At 42.3% G+C, this 21,417-nt stretch overlaps 1 protein-coding gene across 1 annotated transcript; it reads left to right on the top strand.

Moving 5' to 3' along the window:
- The first annotated feature begins 641 nt into the window (after positions 1–641).
- Positions 642–21,198, top strand: LOC106609292 (death domain-containing protein CRADD). The gene is made up of 2 exons (XM_014207938.3): positions 642–1,287; positions 18,719–21,198. Exons 1-2 carry the CDS (start codon positions 981–983, stop codon positions 19,012–19,014), a joined length of 603 nt encoding a protein of 200 aa, XP_014063413.2. The 5' UTR covers positions 642–980; the 3' UTR covers positions 19,015–21,198.
- Positions 21,199–21,417: the final 219 nt, after the last annotated feature.

Raw genomic sequence — 21,417 nt, forward strand, 5'->3', positions numbered from 1 at the left:
AGTGTGAAGACGGGCAGGTCAGCTAGTGGAGAATTGTTTGTGGAGATGATGGTGCTGTTAATGGGATTGGAGAGGATGGGAGTAGTGGTAAGCTTTTGCTGGGTTCCCGCCCATGTGTGTTTGGAGGATAAGAGTGCTGTGAGGAGAGCGGGTGTAAATATTCAGGTCCCGTTGGGCCGCAGGGAAGTGAAGTCCTTGATCCAGGCAAAAGGGCTACATTTTTGGCAAAGGGAGCGGGATGCTAGTAGTAATGGGAGGCAATTGTATCTTAAGCATGGGTCAGTAAAGGAAGAGGTGGAGAGAGGATGTAGGAGGATGATGTGTGGAGTAGACTACAGTCTGGACACACAGATTTGAATGCCATGTTGTGGATGATAGGGAGACACAGAACAGGCCTGTGAGATGAGTGTTTAGTAGAGGAAATGTAGAGCATGTGTTGATATTTTGTGAATTGTATGATGTAGATAGTGAGAGCTTATGTGAAACGGTTAGAGTCTGGACGGGGTTGGGGTTTGAGTGGTGCAGTGGGGGGAGGAAAGTGGTGTCTAGGGCTCTATGTCAGGACAAATGAAGATAATTTTATGTAGTTCGGCCGTGACTGGCCTCACACTCCATTACAATAGGTGGCGGTGTATGCGCCTTAAAAGTTGGGTGTGAGCCGCCAACCCAATCCCAAAGAAGAGGAAGTAAGCAGATGAGCGTGCCGAAAGTAATTGTAAAACAAGAGGAATGACAGTTGACATGAATCATGTAATAAGGTTAGTTTTTGTTCACGTTGAGACAACAAAACAAGAAATCGTTTGCGTATATGCTGCAGTTAACGTTAGCAGCAAACCAAACGTCACATGAAGGCGACCTAGCTGGCTAGCTAACGTAAGATGGCTAACGTTAGTCAAATATTATTGGCTATGGCGGGTTAGTTTAACGAAATAAATGTTTATAGACCTTAGGTACGACTAGCTAGTTATTTCACGACAACTATGGACCCGAGGCACAAAGAAATACTCAGGAAACACCGGCTGGACCTGTCCAACCAAATTTTAATTGATGACACCATAGTTCAATTCCTGTACCAGGAGAACATTTTAACAGAGAGCCAGGTGGACGAGATTCAGTCCCAAATAAGCAACAAGAAGAAGACGTTGAGACTGCTGGATATCCTTCCCACCCGAGGTCCGCGGGCGTTTGGTACATTTCTGAATTCCCTGGAGGAAGAGTTTACTTGGGTGAGAGACAAGTTACTCCAGAATTTGGAGCAACCCAATGTACCTGTGCAAAGTCCAACAGGTGAGTCTGATGCCAAGTGTTTGACGTCAAACTAACGTTATAGGCTAGATTGTCTACGGCTCTTCATTTGTACAGTAAAAAGTTCAAACCAGTGCTGGCACTTATTTTTGAGTGTAGGTACTGTTTATATTTATGTGAACTCTGCAATACTTTAGTGCTAATATTCTATAAGACGTGCAGGAACTCCAGCAGTAGAACATGGTTGTAACCATAGAAATATAATTACTCTAAAGAATTAATATTAATAATGTATTACATTTGTAAAGAACTTTTTACTATATAAGAATAATTTAAAAGTGTATAAAATAAAATATCAATTAGGAAAAAAATTGTAATAAGTAAACTTGATAATATAAAGAACAGAAATGTTGAAATATATAACCATATAAAGAAAGCAACAATTAGATTGGAGGAAAGGTAGGCCAGCCGATAGAGATTAGTCTTAAAGGCCAGTTTTAAATGCACCAATATGTTGACCAGCCCTGAGATTGTCAGGAAGGGAGTTTCAAAGGTGTAGTGTGTGTGTGTGGGTGGAAAAGGCCCTTAATTCCCATAATTCTATGGTTCTAACATTTGTTGGCAGTTTTATGCCTATTGCCCTGCAGTATATCTGTATAATAACTGCAATATGTTTGCATAGTACGCAAAAAAATGTGGCTTTCCTTTGCACAAACATTCCATAACAATACCTATCTGGTTTGGTGTCAACATGGCATCCATCCGAAATTCGAACTCTTAAAAACGTAGAAATCCATTGTATTCTGAGAAACTATACAAAATATCTTTGAAATTGAATGTCGCTCCAAATCTCTTTTTTATCCGTCACATGCTTTGTAAACAGGTGTAGACTAACTAGGGCTGTGACAGTAATTGAATACAATAACTGTTTTAAATAGGCCTAGATTCATTTTAGGATAAACCCCCAAAATGTTTTATTAACTTTATTTTCATGTAGATACATTTGACCTAATAGCAGTTTTCACTGATAATTATGAGCAATTATTTAGCTAAGTTACTCTTTAAACTTTCTACATCTCCTCTTTCCAACAGTGCTTTGATGCTCCAGCATCTAATCTGCTAGATGCGCAGGAGGGTGCAGAATGCTGTCGGCTATGGCACTATTTTATACAATGCACATTTTCATTGCTTGCTAGTAAGTAAATAAATTGGCTTTCTTTAAAAAAGATTGGATTCGTCAGCAGTCGACAAAGTTGTTCTGGGTCTGAGGCCTATAATGTGCTCATGTTGTGTCAAATGGACAATGTGCCAATTCTCTCCAACCTGGCATGGTATAATTTGATACGGAATCTTTTCTTAATTTATAGACTAATCAACGCTGATCAGGCCCGGTCCTGTCTGAATTGCCGCCCTCCTATCTCCACAAAGTAGAGTAGTAGCCTAGGCTTTCCAGTGTCGGCCCCCAATGCACTTTTATGAATGCCTGTTTTGGTAGCCTACTGTTTGTAAAACAGGCAATTTACCGTTAAATCCCTGTCATTTGGTTACCTTCATTTCTGTTTATGCATGTATTAATTCGTCATTTACCGTTCTCATTCTCGGAGTGGAAGCGTTGTTTGTAGAGTAAACATCCTGCTACGTTTGGGAGAAACACATTTGGGTTTATTTCATACCATCAGTTACGTGCTCGATGTGAGCAATGAGCATATGTCTGCTTTCTCTGTCCTCTTAATTTTGATAGAGCCTGTGTGCCTGAGCATGTATAGAAGTACCTGGCCTGCAAATGTAGGAAGGTGCCCATTGTCTTAACTCGCCACCACTAAAAAGTTGGGCTTATCAGTCTTTAAACATTTTATTTTTTTAAAACTTTTTTTTACATCCATTCAAATTATAATAGTTCCTCATTAGCCTACTTTTAGAAAGCCTAAGGTAGGCCTCGTTTCAAAAAAAAAAAAAAAAAAAAACTTTTTAAGGAAATTAGTAATATTTGCTCTTGCGTCTGACACATGCTGTTGTCTTTGATTGAAGGGTGCTTTTACGGGGGTGTGTATGTGAGAGTTCACTGATTCTCTCTATAGGCCTATATGTCTATTCAGAAAGTTTCCTAAAGTAGCTTGTCTGGACTCCATCTCCTTTAATATAGGCCTATAGAGTGGCGCAGCAGTCTAAGGCACTGTATCTCAGTGCTGGAGGCGTCACTACAGACACCCTGGTTTGAATCCAGGCTTTATCACAACTGGCTGTGATTGGGAGTCCCATAGGGTGGCGCACATTTGGCCCAGTGTCGTCTGGGTTTTGCCAGTGTAGGCCGTCATTGTAAGTAAGAATTTGTTCATAGCTGACTTGCCTAGTTAAATAAAGGTTACATTTAAAAATGTAAATAACAATCAAATTCTCCTGTCATGATTTAATCTTGTAAAAAGCTGATTTTCAGTAGCTTAGGCTAGAGGTCGACCGATTATGATTTTTCAACACCGATGCCGATTATTGGATGACCAAAACCCCCCGATGCCGATTTATTTATTTGTAATAATGACAATTACAACAATACTGAATGTACACTTAATATAATACATCAATAAAATCTATTTAGCCTCAAATAAATAATGAAACGTGTTCAATTTGGTTTAAATAATGCAAAAACAAAGTATTGGAGAAGAAAGTAAAAGTGCAATATGTACCATGTTAAAAAGCTAACATTTAAGTGCCTTGCTCAGAACATGAGAACATATGAAAGCTGGTGGTTCCTTTTAACATGAGTCTTCAATATTCCCAGGTAAGAAGTTTTAGGTTGTAGTTATTTTAGGAATTATAGGACTATTTCTCTCTATACGATTTGTATTTCATATACCTTTGACTATTGGATGTTCTTATATGCACTTTAGTATTGCCAGTGTAACAGTATAGCTTCCGTCCCTCTCCTCGCTCCTACCTGGGCTCGAACCAGGAACGCATCGACAACAGCCACCCTCGAAGCAGCGTTACCCATGCAGAGCAAGGAGAACAACTACTCCAAGTCTCAGAGCGAGTGACGTTTGAAACGCTATTAGCGCGCACCCGGCTAACTAGCTAGCCATTTCACATTGTTTACACCAGCCTAATCTTGGGAGTTGATAGGCTTGAAGTCATAAACAGCACAATGCTTGAAGCATTGCGAAGAGCTGCTGGCAAACGCACAAAAGTGCTGTTTGAATGAATGCTTACGAGCCTGCTGGTGCCTACCATCGCTCAGTTAGACTGCTCTATCAAATCACAGACTTAATTATAACATAATAACACACAGACATACGAGCCTTTGGTCTTTAAAATGGTCGAATCCGGAAACTATCATTTCGAAAACATAACATTTATTCTTTCAGTGAAGTCTAATGGGTGGCATCCCTAAGTCTAAATATTGCTGTTACATTGAACAACCTTCAATGTTATGTCATAATTATGCACAATTCTGGCAAATTAATTACGGCCTTTGTTAGGAATAAATGGACTTCACACAGTTCGCAATGAGCCAGGTGGCCCAAACTGCTGCATATACCCTGACTGCTTGCACGGAACGCAGGAGAAGTGACACAATTTCCCTAGTTATAAGAAATTCATGTTAGCAGGCAATATTAACTAAATATGCAGGTTTAAAAATATATACTTGTGTATTGATTTTAAAGAAAGGCATTGATATTTATGGTTAGGTACATTGGTCCAACGACAGTGCTTTTTTCGCAAATGCGCTTGTTAAATCATCACCCGTTTGTCGAAGTAGGCTGTGATTCAATGAGAAATTAGGCACCGCATCGATTATATGCAACGCAGGACATGCTAGATAAACTAGTAATATCATCAACCATGTGTAGTTAACTAGTGATTATGTTAAGGTTGTTTTTTATAAGATAAGTTTAATGCTAGCTAGCAACTTACCTTGGCTTCTTGCTCCCCTTGCGTAACAGGTAGTCAGCCTGCCACGCAGGCTCCTCGTGGAGTGCAATGTAAGGCAGGTGGTTAGAGCGTTGGACTAGTAACCGGAAGGTTGCAAAAACGAATCCCCGTGCTGACAAGGTAAAAATCTGTCATTCTGCAACCTGAACAAGGCAGTTAACCCACCGTTCCTAGGCCGTCATTGAAAATAAGAATGTGTTCTTAACTGACTTGCCTAGTTAAAAAAATATATAATAATAAAAAATAAATAAATCGGTGTCCAAAAATACCGATTGTTATGAAAACTTGAAATCGGCCCTAATTAATCGGCCATTCCGATTAATCGGTCGACCTCTAGCTTAGGCTATATTAGTTCTCTCATTACGGAGACTTCTCTTTGAAGAGCAAATGCCACGGCCTTCGAATGACCGCAGCATCAGGGTTTGTGACATTATGCAAATAATTCTGGAAAAGTGGGAGAGAATCCATCAGACTTGGTTTGAATGAAATAGGACTGTATTAAAGAAATTATATGCTGAAAAGCTGACAAGGTAACATAGCTGAAAAGCTGACATATCTTTATTGTTGTGTCAATATGAAATGCCGTGTCAATACAAAGATGCGACTTCCTCTCCAACCTGGCATTTCTTAAGTTGTTTAATATTTATGCGTAATAACCTGAATGATAATAACGAAGTGAAATGGCTTGTTTCAAATAGGTTTTATTAAGATGCATATCCATGTAAACAAGAGTACAAACAGAATTGTTGTCTCCCCCCCCATGAACTGTTATGTTGGTGACGATGTACATTGGCCTGGACAATTACCTTAACCTAAAATCCCAAGACCGTCACAGCCCTAAGACTAACAATGAAATGCTTAGGCCTACTTACGGGCCCTTCCCAACAGTGAGGAGATGTATAAATATAACTATACTGAACAAAAATATAAACGCAACATGTAAAGTGTTGTTCCAATGTTTCATGAGCTGAAATAAAAGATCCCAGAAATGTTCCATACACACAGAAAGCTTATTTCTCTAAAATTTTGTGCACAAATTTGTTTACATCCCAGTTAGTGAGCATTTCTCCTTTGCCAAGATAATCCATCCACCTGACAGGTGTGACATCAAGAAGCTGAATAAACAGCATGATCATTACACCGGTGCACCTTGTGCTGGAGACAGTAAAAGGCCACTATAAAATGTGCAGTTTTGTCACACAACACAATGCCACAGATGTCTCAAGTTTTGAGGTAGTGTGCAATTTGCATGCTGACTGCAGGAATCTCCACCATAGCTGTTACCAGATAATTGAATGTCCATTTCTCTACCATAAGCTGCCTCCAACGTCGTCTTAGAGAATTTAGCAATACGTCGAACCGGCCTTACAACCGCAGACCACGTGTAACTATGCCAGCCCAGGACCTCCACATCCGGCTTCTTCACCCAGTGGATCATCTGAGACCAGCCACCCGGGCAGCTCTATTTCCGTCTGTAATAAAGCCCTTTATGGGGAAAAACTAATTCTGATTGGGTGGGCCTATGGCTGAGCCCCTGTCCAGTCTTGTGAAATCCATAGATTGGGGCTTAATGAATTTATTTCAATTGACTCATTTCCTTATATGAGTTGTAACTCAGTAAAATCGTTGAAATTGTTGCATGTTGCGTTTTATATTTTTGTTCAGTATAGTAATAAAGTGACAGATAATAAACAGAAGCAGTAGCATATGTGATGAGTCACAAAGTTAGTGCGAAAAAGGTCAATGCAGATTTAACTAACTATTTAGCAGTCTTCTGTCTTGGGGGTCGAAGCTTTCACGGTCCTGTTGGTTCCAGACTTGATGCATCGGTACTGCTTTCCGTGCGATAGCAGAGAGAAGTCTATGACTTGGGTGGCTGGAGTCTTTGACCATTTTTAGGGGCTTCTGACAAAGCCTGGTATAGAGGTCCTGGATGGCAGGGTGCTCAGCCCCAGTGATGTACTGGGGCCATACGCACTACCCTGTAGTTCCTTGCGAGAGGTTGCCATACCGAGCGGTGATGCAAGCGGTGACTCTAGCTCCGTTTTATTAAATCGATCCTCATGTTTTTCTCTCGCATGGAACTTTTTTGGTGAATAAAAGGTCAGTAGACTCATTATAAAACCATCCTGGAGGTCACTGGCATGCGTGTCCTTATCTGAAGGTCACCAATACAATGAAAACACCATGGTTTCATTTAGTAAAATGCTTCTCTTTTCTTTTTTTTTTTTAAACGATGCCTTGTTGGCATCCCCAACTAATCATGAATTGATCAATTCTGTTCATGAATTTTTCAAAAAAAAATCCCAAATTCTATTTCATGGAATAAACTACGTGGTTTCCAGTAGCAGCTAGATACTGCCATGAATGACGTTAGTCGACTGTTGTAATACCTGCGGACTACTTACCCAATCAGTAATGAGGATCAGAGGACTGAGGGCCACTACTACTTTTGTGTAGGGCTGGGCGACGTATTCAATTAATTTGAATTTGTTTTAGCGCGATGTTCCAATTGTATCACAAGAATCTAGGTTTTTATTTTTTGTTTGTTTTTATGAGCGTTCTGTGTTTTTTTTTTTTTTTTGTTGGTCTAGGCTCCTTCTGTGCTGTGTGCACTGTGTACCTTCCCACTCTCACAGACACCAAGCCCCTGCCACTCACAACAAATACGAAAGATAACGAATTCCTCTCTCACAACAAGCAGTTGAAACTCAGAATCTGTCATGTCGACGCCGAAACTCTGACATTATTTTACTCTAATAGAAGACCTTTCTAATGATACCCTTTTTTATGTCTCAACTACCAAAATGTAGAACAGAGCAGACCCTACTAAAACGAGAGTATCAATGAACATCTTATGGGAAATGTACGCTCAGTTTCTGCCTCGTGTGGTATTGTGGTACCATGTACCGCTAGGAGCTTTTTAGCCACAGACTTTTATGTGCTAGCTGTCTAGTGTTTTTATAAATGTGCAACGAGCAAAATACACATTTATATAAGGAATTGGCATCTTTCTCATTCTGAGAAATAAACATATTCTTATCCAGGTAAGACACTTGATTTCAACGTCTAAACACTGTGAACAGGCGCTGTTGTTCAATCGGTTGGAGACGGACCAGAGGGGTGTCTTCATAACAGTTCAACTGTTCTTCTACCTTGTTAGAAAGCAAATAGATTAAAGTTGGCTAGACTTGAAAAACAAGCCCACGTGCTTTATATATTTTTTATAATGCCTGCTACAAGAAATTATTAGTGGATGTGCATGGTTCTGGTAAAATGTGTTACAAAAATTGCATTTTCATGAAAGCCTGAAAAAGAAGCAGGTTATTAGTGGGTCTTATGGTTGTGGAAGGCTTATCGTTAGCCTAGGTATACTTTCACAAGCACTGAATTCATTTGATTATTCCTGACAGTTTGAAATAGTGTATTGATCTTTTAATTGTGCAACAAAGCTTATTTAACATTTACAACATCGACATACATATATACGACATATAAAAATGGAGATGTTTTTTTGGGCTATATCGCCCATCTATACTTTTGTATGAATTTTTTTGGACAAAACTAATGAACTTTATCTTTGGCAGATACTAAACATTTAGACATTTCAACATGTGATGATGTAGAACACATGTAGGCCCAACCACTTCCAGTATAATTGGAAGCCTTAATATTTATTTAGAATGTACAGTATCCGTAAAGGAAAGGGGAAATGGCGAGGGGAAAAGTCTGTTTTTAGTGTCGAGTCTCTCAAAGGCCTGGTTTCCCTGACAGCTGTTTTCACTCGCAGCACTAGCACTGAGGTCAGGCACACACTGCATCCTCCTTTCTAGGAAAAATATTTAATCAAAGCCATTTGTCTGTTCTCTATTTCTCTCTCTCGCCCTCCTGTGCTGGACCCCCCCCCATTCACTGTACAGATTGTAATAAATAGATGTGGGGGGATGGACAGGGAGGGGGGGGAAAGAGAAAAGAATCTGCTTTCAGATTTCCTAGAAGCAGCAGCGTAGAGAACTGAGTGCGGGAAGAGTTTCAGGTGGAGGAGAGGACGAGAGCCTTCACTTTCTAAAGGCTTTTATTCTACTTGATTGAACACAATGGGGAGAGTCTGACGTTCTGAAAAGGGTCATTTAGCCTGAAAAGGATTTCATGTATTCTTTTATACAGGCCTCTCACTGAATCATTTGGCCTAATTCACATAAATGTATGGATGTGCTTTGTGATTTTATCCCCGCTTCCCCCGCTCCTGTTATGATGGCAACAGATGACATTGGTGGGTTGCCTAGGAAACCATGTGATGGTATTATGTTTTTCAATAACCCTTACCTCGTCCCTGCTTCACTCGCTGCCCAGTACACACACACACACACACACACACACACACACACACACACACACACACACACACACACACACACACACACGCGTGTGTCTTAAATATGTTTTATTGCCACCACTGTATTTGTTTGGAACATATGCTGTCACTCCCTGTTCCCTCCTGCTCCTCCGCTCATGCAGAGTGACAAAGAAAGCATGCATCCCTCAATCAGCTCACAGGTTACCATGGTTTCTGGTCTCCACCAGTAAGGGATTCCTGTCAGCACTTGTTTGGATAGATGCTGGTACAATATGTCCTCTCACCATGACTTAATATTTCATTAGAGCTTTACCTCTCCCTGCACTGCCTGCAAAGAGCCAGTGCTGTGTAGACTATCTTTTACACAGAACAGCATCTAACAGGAGGACAGGAGAATTAGACCAGCTGCCTACCAGGGTATCCGTTAGGAAACTTTACCCGACATCATATGTGTTGGGTGCGTAACGCATTAGGGCATCCAGCCAAGGTGCTCAAAATCTACATTTTGTTTGTCGTAAATCATAACAGAATAGAAATTAGCCTGTAAAGTATAAACGATGTTCTTATACCAACATGTTTTATTGAAAATAAAACATTGGCTTTTGCATCTTCATCCCTGCTATTAATCATAAATGTATATTGTTTAAAAAAAAAAGAAAACATTTAGCCAAGAAGAACGAGTCACCTACACAGTAATAACACACAACTTCAACATTTGCATAATATAACTTGCGAAAGACCTGTCCTGATGGTTATTTGCATTAACATTTTAATTAATAAATACCAAAACACAGCTGTTTTCAATTACAATCTAGGCCTCATTTCATTTAGCCTATGCATGAACATTTTAATTAGGCCTAATAAACAAAGTGAAGAAATTATAAAACCGGCCTGTGAAATGAGGCCCACGCCATGCATTTATGAAAGCACTTGTTTCCAAAGCTCAAATTATCTCTTTTTACAGTGCTTCTGGATGATGATAATAAATGTTATGTTGATTATCATTTTCAATATTGTGGTCAAATACTCATGTCATGTGTTTTATTTATTTATTTATATACATACATACATACATACATACATACATACATACATACATACATACATACATGCATATACACACACACACACACACACACACAGAGAGAGTACACAAAACATGCTCTTTCCATGACATAGACTGACCAGGTGAATCCAGGTGAAAGCTATGATCTCTTATTGATGTCACTTGTTAAATCCACTTCGAATCAGTGTAGATGAAGGTGAGACGGGTTATTTAAAGAATAATTGTTAAGTCTCGAGATAATTGAGACATGGATTGTGTGTGCCATTCAGAGGGTGAATGGGCAAGACAAAAGATTTTATGTGCTTTTGAATGAGGTATGGTACACTGCTGGGTATTTCACGCTCAACAGTTTCCTGTGTGTATTGTGCCAAACCTTGGCCTGCTCAAAGTGAGCTGCTGCAGTTGGTAAGTCAACACTGTCCAACTCCTTGGAGCCTCGTTACTTTCTCCTCAGAAGGCGCCTTCTTGAGGTAACCTTTACTCTTGTTTTGGAGAAAGAATCCCCTCTCGGCGGGTATACTGGAAACGGGGATAATCAACACATTCAAGAATTTTTCTCCAGTCAGGGTACACTTAGCAGAAGACCCTTATGAGGACCTTGTGTATTTTGCCCGAGTAAAAATAGCACACACATTCGGCACTATTTTCCGAGAAGCTTGAGGATTTATTAGCCTATTAAGTATATTTGCCTTTGAAGTTGGGGTGAAGTTGGGGTAAATGGACTGGTATTTCCAACAATGAATGAAAAGCATTATTTTTCAATGGATTTTTCATCTTGTCCCGGACAATTTGGCCGGCAACATTATCGACTTTTCATTTATTTATTTTTATCGGCCAAAAGCCAGCGTTTACCGGCTAACGGAAACCTTGCTGCCTACCCGATCATGTACAGGAGGCTATGGCTGAAATGGGAGCAGATTTGAAGACGTTTGACTAAAACGTTTCTTCTCACACTGTTACAAAGTCACCTGTTGCCATGGTGATCAGATATGACCGTCAGGAACATTAATCTAGATGGTCCATTTTTTTTTTTTTTTAATCTCCTGTGCGGTTGAAAACATGTTAATATCATACACCGATTTATCAAGACGACAACCTTCAGTGGTACAACCCTGGCCAGCAAACAGATTGTAGTGTGTTCGTAGAAGGAACTTATCTATTTGGCATGTTTAGAGTTTTGTAAAGTGAGAGTAAAAAATATATTCTTGCTAAGTCTTTGTAGCTTGTTCTTAGAAGGACCTTTTTATCTAGGCTATTTGGCACGTTTAGCCAGGGCATGATTAAGTGAGAGTTTAACTGTATTCTTCATTGCAGCTTGTTAATAGGAGCGTATCTATTTGTCTCATGGAGGGAGGGGATAGTGTGAGTTAAAGCTGAACTTGGAAGGCGTTGTATAGTGAGTTAACGCTGAGGCTATAGTCTGAGGCTTCCCTGACTGGGAGTAGAGAGGTGCGGCTGTGTCCTGATAAAGAGCAGTAAATTCATGCTGGGACAGGCCGAGAGGGAGAGTGCCGTGTGCTGCTGCTGCCTTGTTTTCCTTGGCCGTGCGTTGCCAAGGGTAGTGCCTGCCGTCTGCTTTCCAGGAATCTTGGCAGGAGGAGTGTCTTCCCGTTCGAACGGTGAAGCATAAGAGTCGGAGGCCCGCTGCTCCGCACAGAGGTAGCCAGGCGACCGATCGCACGGCCAGGACTAGGGCTGTGGCGGTCATGACATTTCTGTCAGACGGTTATTGTCCTGCAAAAGACTTCCTGTCTCAAGGTTAATTGACCATTAGTTAACATAAACAGGTTTAGTGTTGCTAGTCCTCCACGCCTACATTTGCCTACTCAGGGTTTGGGTTCAGGCTTTTAGTCATCGTTCATCCCTTCGTTATTACGTTGCAGTGTAAGTGCTAATAACTGAGATAAAAGTAGAATTGAACAGAAATGAATGGAACCGTTTGAACTTAGATGAATGGATCGGAATGAGTGTGTGTGTGAGTGTGTGAGAGAGAGAGAGAGAAGGTAAGGTTGGACCGCCTGCCCCCCTCCTCATCAGTGTCTGATTGGAATGAGTGTGTGTGAGAGAGAGAGAGAGAGAAGGTAAGGTTGGACCGCCTGCCCCCCTCCTCATCAGTGTCTGATTGGAATGAGTGTGTGTGTGAGTGTGTGAGAGAGAGAGAGAGAAGGTAAGGTTGGACCGCCTGCCCCCCTCCTCATCAGTGTCTGATTGGACGCCTGCTTTTCTCATGAAGAGGCGATTCCTAGAAAAGTATTCAGTTTCGTCAGTTCATTTTTTTCTCCCACAGCTCCTTTTTTGGTTACAATCTCTCTCGCACTCCCTTTCTCTCGACCTTCTTTCTCTCGACCTACTCTCTCCAGTGAAGGCCTATTTCTCAAAAGCTCCCAGCATCTTAACTGTTAGCCTATGCGCCTTTCAGCAAATGGGTTTTCAAGGAAAAAGGATTTGTTTATTCTCACACAGCCCTGTCACTCTCTCCCCGTGTGCCCTCCCTCTGAGTTTCTGTGTGTGTGTCCCCTTTTGTTAGGGAACAGATGAAGGCCTGGCTTGGTTGGGCCGAACCGTTCTTGGCATGCGTTTGGGAACATGATGTACATCAGAGTCCTACTGTTTTCCTCTGTGGGGGGGGGGGGGGTTTATTTATGACACTGTGTTAAGGGTGTTTCCGGGCGTTGTTACCCAGGTTTGAGTTGCTTAGCCTAGTGTGTCAGCTGCTAGCTATCCCATAATGCATCTTGTTCAATAGTAAGAAATGTTGACCAATGGAAGATCTCTGAAAAAGAAAGTGGCTCACACACTGTCAGGTGCAAAATGCATTCATAAATGAATGACCTATGTCACGGGAGCGTTGGAGCGCCTACTCTCATTAACTTTCAATCAGTGACTGGCGGTGTCATGTTTGGCAGTTCTCTGTCAGCCACTCTTTTGGGAACTCGACACATGACCTCCCGTGACCTTTTGGATCCGGAACTCTTCCCCCCCCACGTCTCCCAGTATTAGCTCAAACTCTTTTTTTTTTCTCAGTATGTTGGATTCCCAAAGCGGATGATGCCATGGATGAAATCCTACATGTCCCTCTGAGCTGCTTGCCCATATAATTTCAATAGGGGAGGGGGTTGTGTGTTGCCCTCATCGCGCCTCAGTGAGTTCTCAACTGTCCATTAATTGGATGACAACCATTAGCTCGCCAGACGTGTCACGGGCCTGGCCCTGTGTGTGTGTTTACACTCGCTGGGCTGCGTGTGTGTGTGTGTGTGTGTGTGTGTGGGGGGGGGGGTGTACTAGTTGATGGTCACTAGACTTGATACTGAATGTTATGTATTGTTCATGTCTGTTGATAGTGATTGACGCCAGACTGGCGGTACAAGGACCGAGGACACGGATTGTTATTGTATTCTGGGACACTGATTCTGTAGCAGCTGATGATGTGACTTCCTACAAGCCTCTCAGCGGGTGTTTACAGAACATTGGTGCTGTGAGATGAGACTATAAGGGCCTGCTTCTCTGCTGGAGGTGTCTCCCTGTAGCAACTTGTATTAAACCACATTGATTTACTTTGTTACTTATTTTATTCACCTGGAAAATCCGTATTACCTGTGTGTGTACATGCGTAATCTGTGATGAGTTGGGCAGGGTTATGAAATCCTCTTTGTATGAGGGCTCAGAGTGCAGTGACACAGGCTGGCACAGTGATCTCTTTTGGCTGAGGGGTCGAGAGCAAATGGCACTATCAGCACAGAGTGGGGGGAGAGTGAAAGATTACCTTAAACTGGAGAGGGAGGCACGGAGGATAGATTGATTTGTGGAAGGGAAGGAGAGCGTGATTGGAGAGTGAGGCAGAGGGACTAGCGGGAGGGAGGGGATTGGGGATATAGGCCTAAGCAGGGAGGAGAGCTGGGGAAAGGGGAATAGGGTGCGGAGGAGAGACCACTGTTAGGCTATTTACTCGCCATACTGCCCCCGACCGTACACCACCTTATACCGTCTCATAACAGCCCCACATCCATCTGTGTCCTTGGTTCCACCATCCCTACTGAACGTAACGTGGCTGGACCTTGACCTGCTCTATACATACAATGCATGATATACGGCTGTCCCCAAAGCATGTTTATTTACCATGCAAACCCTGTCACCTCCATGTGTGCACCCTTTTGATACCCTCTCCAAGGATAGTTGCTCTACTACCCTCAGCCCCTTACCGGCTGGGCAAGAAGACCATCCATAGGTGACAAACAACTGACTGTATTTGGAGGTGACTGCGGCGCTCAAGCCACATCTACTATATATATGTATGTGTGTGTGTGTGTGTGTGTGTGTGTGTGTGTGTGTGTGTGTGAGAGAGAGTCAAAACGGCAGGTGTAGAAGCACGGTGGCTAGGAAAAACTCCCTAGAAAGGCCGAAACCTAGAGAGAAACCAGGCTATGAGTGATGGCCAGTCCTCTTCTGGCTGTGCCGGGTGGATATTATAACAGAACATGGCCAAGATGTTCATAAATGACCAGCATGGTCAAATAATATTACAGTGAACAGGTCAGGGTTCCATAGCCACAGGCAGAACAGTTGAAACTGGAGCAGCAGCACGACCAGGTGGACTGGGGACAACAAGGAGTCATCATGCCAGGTAGTCCTGAGGCATGGTCCTAGGGCTCAGAGAGAGAGAACTTAAATTCACACAGGACACCGGATAAGATATGACTGACCCTAGCCCCCCGACATATAAACTACTGCAGCATACATACTGGAGGCTGAGACGGGAGGGGTCAGGAGACACTGTGGCCCCATCCGATGATACCCCCGGACAGGGCCAAACAAGCAGGATATAACCCCACCCACTTTGCCAAAGCACAGCCCCCACACCACTAGAGGGATATCTTCAACCACCAATTACCATCCTGAGACAAGGCCGTGTATAGCCCACAAAGATCTCTGCCACGGCACAACCCAAGGGGGGGCGCCAACCCAGACAGGAAGACCACGTCAGTGACTCAACCCACTCAAGTGACGCACCCCTCCTAGGGACGGCATGGAAGAGCACCAGTAAGCCAGTGACTCAGCCCCTGTAATAGGGTTAGAAGCAGAGAATCCCAGTGGAGAGGGGAGCCGGCCAGGCAGAGACAGCAAGGGCGGTTCGTTGCTTCAGTGCCTTTCCGTTCACCTTCACACTCCTGGGCCAGACTACACTCAATCATAGGACCTACTGAAGAGATGAGTCTTCAATAAAGACTTAAAGGTTGAGACCGAGTCTGCGTCTCTCACATGGGTAGGCAGACCATTCCATAAAAATTGAGATCTATAGGAGAAAGCCCTGCCTCCAGCTGTTTGCTTAGAAATTCTAGGGACAATTAGGAGGCCTGTGTCTTGTGACCGTAGCGTACGTGTAGGTATGTATGGCAGGACCAAATCGTAAAGATAGGTAGGAGCAAGCCCATGTAATGCTTTGTAGGTTAGCAGTAAAACCTTGAAATCAGCCCTTGCCTTAACAGGAAGCCAGTCTAGAGAGGCTAGCACTGGAGTAATATGATCAAATTTTGGGGTTCTAGTCAGGATTCTAGCAGCCGTATTTAGCACTAACTGAAGTTTATTTAGTGCTTTATCCGGGTAGCCGGAAAGTAGAGCATTGCAGTAGTCTAACCTAGAAGTAACAAAAGCATGGATTAATGTTTCTGCATTTTTGGACAGAAAATTTCAGATTTTTGTAATGTTATGTAAATGGGAAAAAGCTGTCCTTGAAACAGTCTTGATATGTTCTTCAAAAGAGAGATCAGGGTCCAGAGTAACGCCGAGGTCCTTCAGTTTTATTTGAGACGACTGTACAACCATCCAGATTAATTGTCAGATTCAACAGAAGATCTCTTTGTTTCTTGGGACCTAGAACAAGCATCTCTGTTTTGTCCGAGTTTAAAAGTAGAAAGTTTGCAGCCATCCACTTCCTTATGTCTGAAACACAAGCTTCCAGCGAGGGCAATTTTGGGGCTTCACCATATTTCATTCCACTGCTGTTTCTCACCATAATTAATTTTACACACAAAATGATCCCACCTTGTCTAGCTTTTTTGTTTGTTAATCCTTTTATTTTATTTTTTTTACCTTTATTTAACCAGGTAGGGTAGTTGAGAATAAGTTCTCATTTACAACTGCGACCTGGCCAAGATAAAGCAAAGCAGTGCGACACAAACAACAACACAGAGTTAGACATGGAATAAACAAGCGTACAGTCAAAAACACAATAGGGGAAAAAGTATATATTCAGTGTGTGCAAATGACGTGAGGAGGTAAGGCAATAAATAGGCCATAGTAGCGGACTAATTACAATTTAGCAAATTAATACTGGAGTGATAGAGGAGCAGATGATGATGTGCAAGTAGAAATACTGGTGTGCGAAAGAGCAGAAAAGTAAATAAAAACTATGTAGATGAGGTAGGTAGATTGGGTGGGCTATTTACAGATGGGCTGTGTACAGCTGCAGCGATCAGTTAGCTGCTCAGATAGCTGATGTTTAAAGTTAATGACGGAAATATAAGTTTCCACCTTCAGCGATTAAAAAAAAATATATATATTTATTTATTTTTCTCAAATCGTTCCAGTCATTGGCAGCAGAGAACTGGAAGGAAAGGTGGCCAAAGGAGGTGTTGGCTTTGGGGATGACCAGTGAGATATACCTGCTGGAGCGCGTGCTACGGGTGGGTGTTGTTACCGTGACTAGTGAGCTGAGATAAGGCGGAGCTTTACCTAGCATAGACTTATAGATGACCTGGAGCCAGTGGGTCTGGCGACGAATATGTAGCGAGGGCCAGCCGACTAGAGCATAGAGGTCGCAGTCTTGGGTGGTATAAGGGGCTTTGGTGACAAAACGGATGGCACTGTGATAGACTGCATCCAGTTTGCTGAGTAGAGTATTGGTAGCTATTTTGTAAATGACATCGCCGAAGTCAAGGATCGGTAGGATAGACAGATTTACGAGGGTATGTTTGGCGGTGTGAGTGAAGGAGGCTTTGTTGAGAAATAGGAAGCCGATTCTAGATTTAATTTTGGATTGGAGATGTTTAATGTGAGTCTGGAAGGAGAGTTTACAGCCTAACCAGACACCTAGGCATTTGTAGTTGTCCACATATTCTAAGTCAGAACCGTCCAGAGTAGTGATGCTAGTCGGGCAGGGCGGGTGCAGTTGGAGGCCACGGAAGGAGTGTTGTATGGCATTGAAACTCGTTTGGAGATTAGTTAAGTGTCCAAAGAAGAGCCAGATGTATACAGAATGTTGTCGTCTGCGTAGAGGTGGATCAGGGAATTTTGTCGACATTTGGAAAGTTTACCGACATTTGCTGTATTCATCAGGCCTGTCGTGGCAATTTTTTATCCGACATGTACTTTATTCGCATAAAAAGGTTGGATGGAAATCTGATTTGTGATGGAGGGATATTGTGGAGAGAAGATTGGTGTTGAGAGAAATTAAAGGGGGGGGGGGGTAAAAAGTGTGTAGCCTAGGTCTACAGAACTGGAGGACAATTGAAAATATACTTGAAAACCTGCCTGCTCTGCTCTCCATCTCCCCACCTCCTCTCAGCCAGAGGACAATGACCTGGTATTTGATGTGGTTTTGGTCTGACTCTATTATAAAAAGTGGTTTCCAGGAACAGTGTTCCTGGTCTGCCCACCTCTGTTATGCAACACATTCAGCTCATTTAAAATGCTTTTTTAAAATAAAACACTATCTCACTCTCATTCCCTCTCTCCTAAACAGAGGTCATTATCAGACAAGCTGATTTGGAAAACATGCAGTCCTACACACACTCCTAAAAACACACCTTTTCTCAGTCACTCAGACCCTGAAAAGTAAACACACACCATGGCATTGTGACGTTCACTCTCTGTGGAAGTATTTTTCCTCCTTTCATGTCCAATAAATGGACATGGAATTACATAACATCTAGTCTTATTTTCACAACAAATTGTTGTAGCGTTACATCACAATGAATCAGCGACATGTTTTTCTTAAATGGAAATTGATAAACTGTCTCTCTCTCCCTTCACCTTTTCCTTACTCCACCTCTCTTCCTCCATCTCTTTTCTCTGCGTTTCCCTCTTTCCATGCATACCCACCACCTTTCCCTCCTTCCCTTCCAAAGATGAGTGGAACATTCCAGAGGTGACGCTCCGAGCAGTCCCGTCCGACAGACAGTTGTCCCGGCTGGCATCCCGTCTCGGTTCGGAGTGGGAGTCGGTTCTCCTCGACCTGGGCCTCTCCACGGGAGAGCTGTACCGTTGCCGTGCCGACCACCCTCTGAGCTTGCACGGGCAGGTGTTAGCGGGGCTGATCCAGTGGAGGCAGAGCCAGGGGAGGAGCGCTACAGTCCACAGGCTGCTCCAGAGCCTACAGTCCACTGACGTCCACCCCTCTACCCTGGACGAGGTGTTCCAGTGAGGGGAGAGAACACTATGGATCGTGGGTGAAATCCTAAATGGATGACAGGCGTTAGCTCAGCCAGACCAGGGTTTCCGTTAGGAAAATGTGACCAGCAACATTTTTTACCAGACATTTGCGTAATCTGCCGGTCCCATGTGCATTGGGTGCGTAACCTGATTAGAGTGTCCAACCACGGTGCTCAGAATGACAAATCACATTTAGATTATGGTAATTCATAGTAACAAAATTTGCAAGTCGAGGATGCAACAATGAACATAGAATAACTGTCTACAGTTTACTTTTCCTCAGCCAGCAAGACAAGTAACTAACAGCAAAATCACTAGCCTGTCAATCTACTATCCCCCATAGTACAAAAGTTTACGTATTCTATTGGTCAGCTTGTTGAGAAATAGTCTATTCCAACCGACTCTGGGACAGTTGTGGGACGATGGAGCCCAAATTCATACAACCAGTAGGCTTAGGCTACATAAAAAAACAAACATTAAAAAGCAATGAGTCTGATGCAACAGAACAGAACGTTTAGCTTAAAATGTTAATAAACTATTTATTCACATTATAAGCACAGGGAGTGGGAAACTCCCGAATGTTCGTTCCATAATGCATTTAGCGGGAAAACGCAGTTGTCAAAAGGGCACCACACACTTGAGCGGTTTCATGCGACGGAGATGAAAACTGAGCACTCTCCAGTCCATTAGAAATGTAGAAAGCCATCTAATAGGCTACTTTGCAGAAAGGTAAGACATGCCTCATATGTATTAAAACGATATGCATAGCCTACTGCCTCCAGCTCATTGCAAAGTGGTGTGTGACGCAACAGCAACTCTCGTTCTTTGACAGATTATCTGCTCAAAGGCTCTGTATTCTGTACAGGTGTGATAAATAAGATGCATAACAAATATGCTGTAGCCTACACATTTGCCAATTTAATAATAACCTATCGAACGATAAATATGACCAGTCAAACGTATTTCCATCAATGAAGAGGCTAAAAAGCATTATTTCACAATGGGATTTTTTCTTTTCCAGGACAATTGGCCAGGGCCAATTTTCTTTTATTCATCAGCGTTTCTATATACTTTTTTTTTTATAGGCCAAAAGCCGTCTATTACCGGCTAACGGAAACCCTGAGCGAGATGTGCCATTGGCCTGGCCCTGTTTGTGTATGTTGAAATGGGGAAATTTAAGATGAATAAAGTTAATATTCAGTTAAGAGTAATTAACACAATGCTGAGCATATTTATGTTTTCTCGTTCTGTAATAGACATGATTTCCAGTGTTTTATTTGGGCAACTCTTTCTGTTTGACGGTCTGAGTTGTTACGAATTGTTCTCGTTTCTGTTGATGTTGATAGTGATAGTTGATAGTGATTGACGCCAGACTGGAGGACAGAGGTCGCTGATTTGTTACTGTAAGATTAGAATAAGCTGATTTTGAAAAACACGCAGGCCTTCACACAAACACACACTCCTAAAAACGCCCCTTTACTCAGTGACTCAGCCCCTGAAAAGTCAACAAACACGATGGCGTTGCGACATTCACTCTCTGTGGAAAACAAATTCACTGATAGTGTTTTTCTTCTTTCATGTCCGTTAAGTGGACATGGAATTACATAACATCTAGTCTTATTTTCACAACATATTGTTGTAACGTTACATCACAATGAATCAGCGACATTTATGGCCAGCAACAATAGTTAAGCACCGCTGCACTCAGTTTTTAGAAAACGAAAATGCCTCAACAAGGTCAAGGCTGCATGCCCAACGAGCACTCTCCAGGATTTTTCCACATTTTTTAAAGTGGAGCTGGAATTAGAGGAGTTTGTACATGAGCTATATTCTTGAACTTTTTGCCTATGATTTGCCTTGGAAAAAGCATTCTATATTTGTCCACCTTTTTTTAAGGGGGAACTGGAATGGGGTTTTCTCTTAAAATGGCATACAATGATTGTACATTTTTCTGTGATTGCCTCTTTATTTAGTGTTTTATTGGTCTTGATGTTATGTTCCCATTTCTTAATGTAGGGCCATTTTACAAGATGTTTCATTTGCAAATGTTTACAGTTGTAAAAACAAAATCCATACAGTTTCATCTGCATGTGTCTTGCTGTTCATGACCACAAGGTTAATGCCAAACAAATTCTGTAACTACTCTAAGTAAATGTGAGAACCCGTTCTTCTCTGACATGCACGACGTGTGAGTTCCTCCTGCACCTCGGCCAATGCTAGTATAATTCTTAATAGGATCATTTATGATAGGCTTAAGGTAATTCATAGCACAGCCACATGCACAAAGTGTCAGTTACAGTTGACTCGCATACGTACACACCTCGCTGCAGGGATTTCTACACATCTGTTTTTGTGGATTGACTGGGCTGGCCCAGAAACGCAGAGCCAGGGAAAC

The sequence above is a fragment of the Salmo salar genome, chromosome 07 (assembly GCF_965601325.2).
Source record: "Salmo salar chromosome 07, fSalSal1, whole genome shotgun sequence".
Taxonomy (NCBI): domain Eukaryota; kingdom Metazoa; phylum Chordata; class Actinopteri; order Salmoniformes; family Salmonidae; genus Salmo; species Salmo salar.

Bases quoted from the DNA above. Each gene is read 5' to 3' on its own strand.
- LOC106609292 (XM_014207938.3), top strand. From the start codon at position 981: ATGGACCCGAGGCACAAAGAAATACTCAGGAAACACCGGCTGGACCTG. The intron at 1,288-18,718 runs GTGAGTCTGATG...TCCCTTCCAAAG, and splicing joins ACCTGTGCAAAGTCCAACAG to ATGAGTGGAACATTCCAGAG.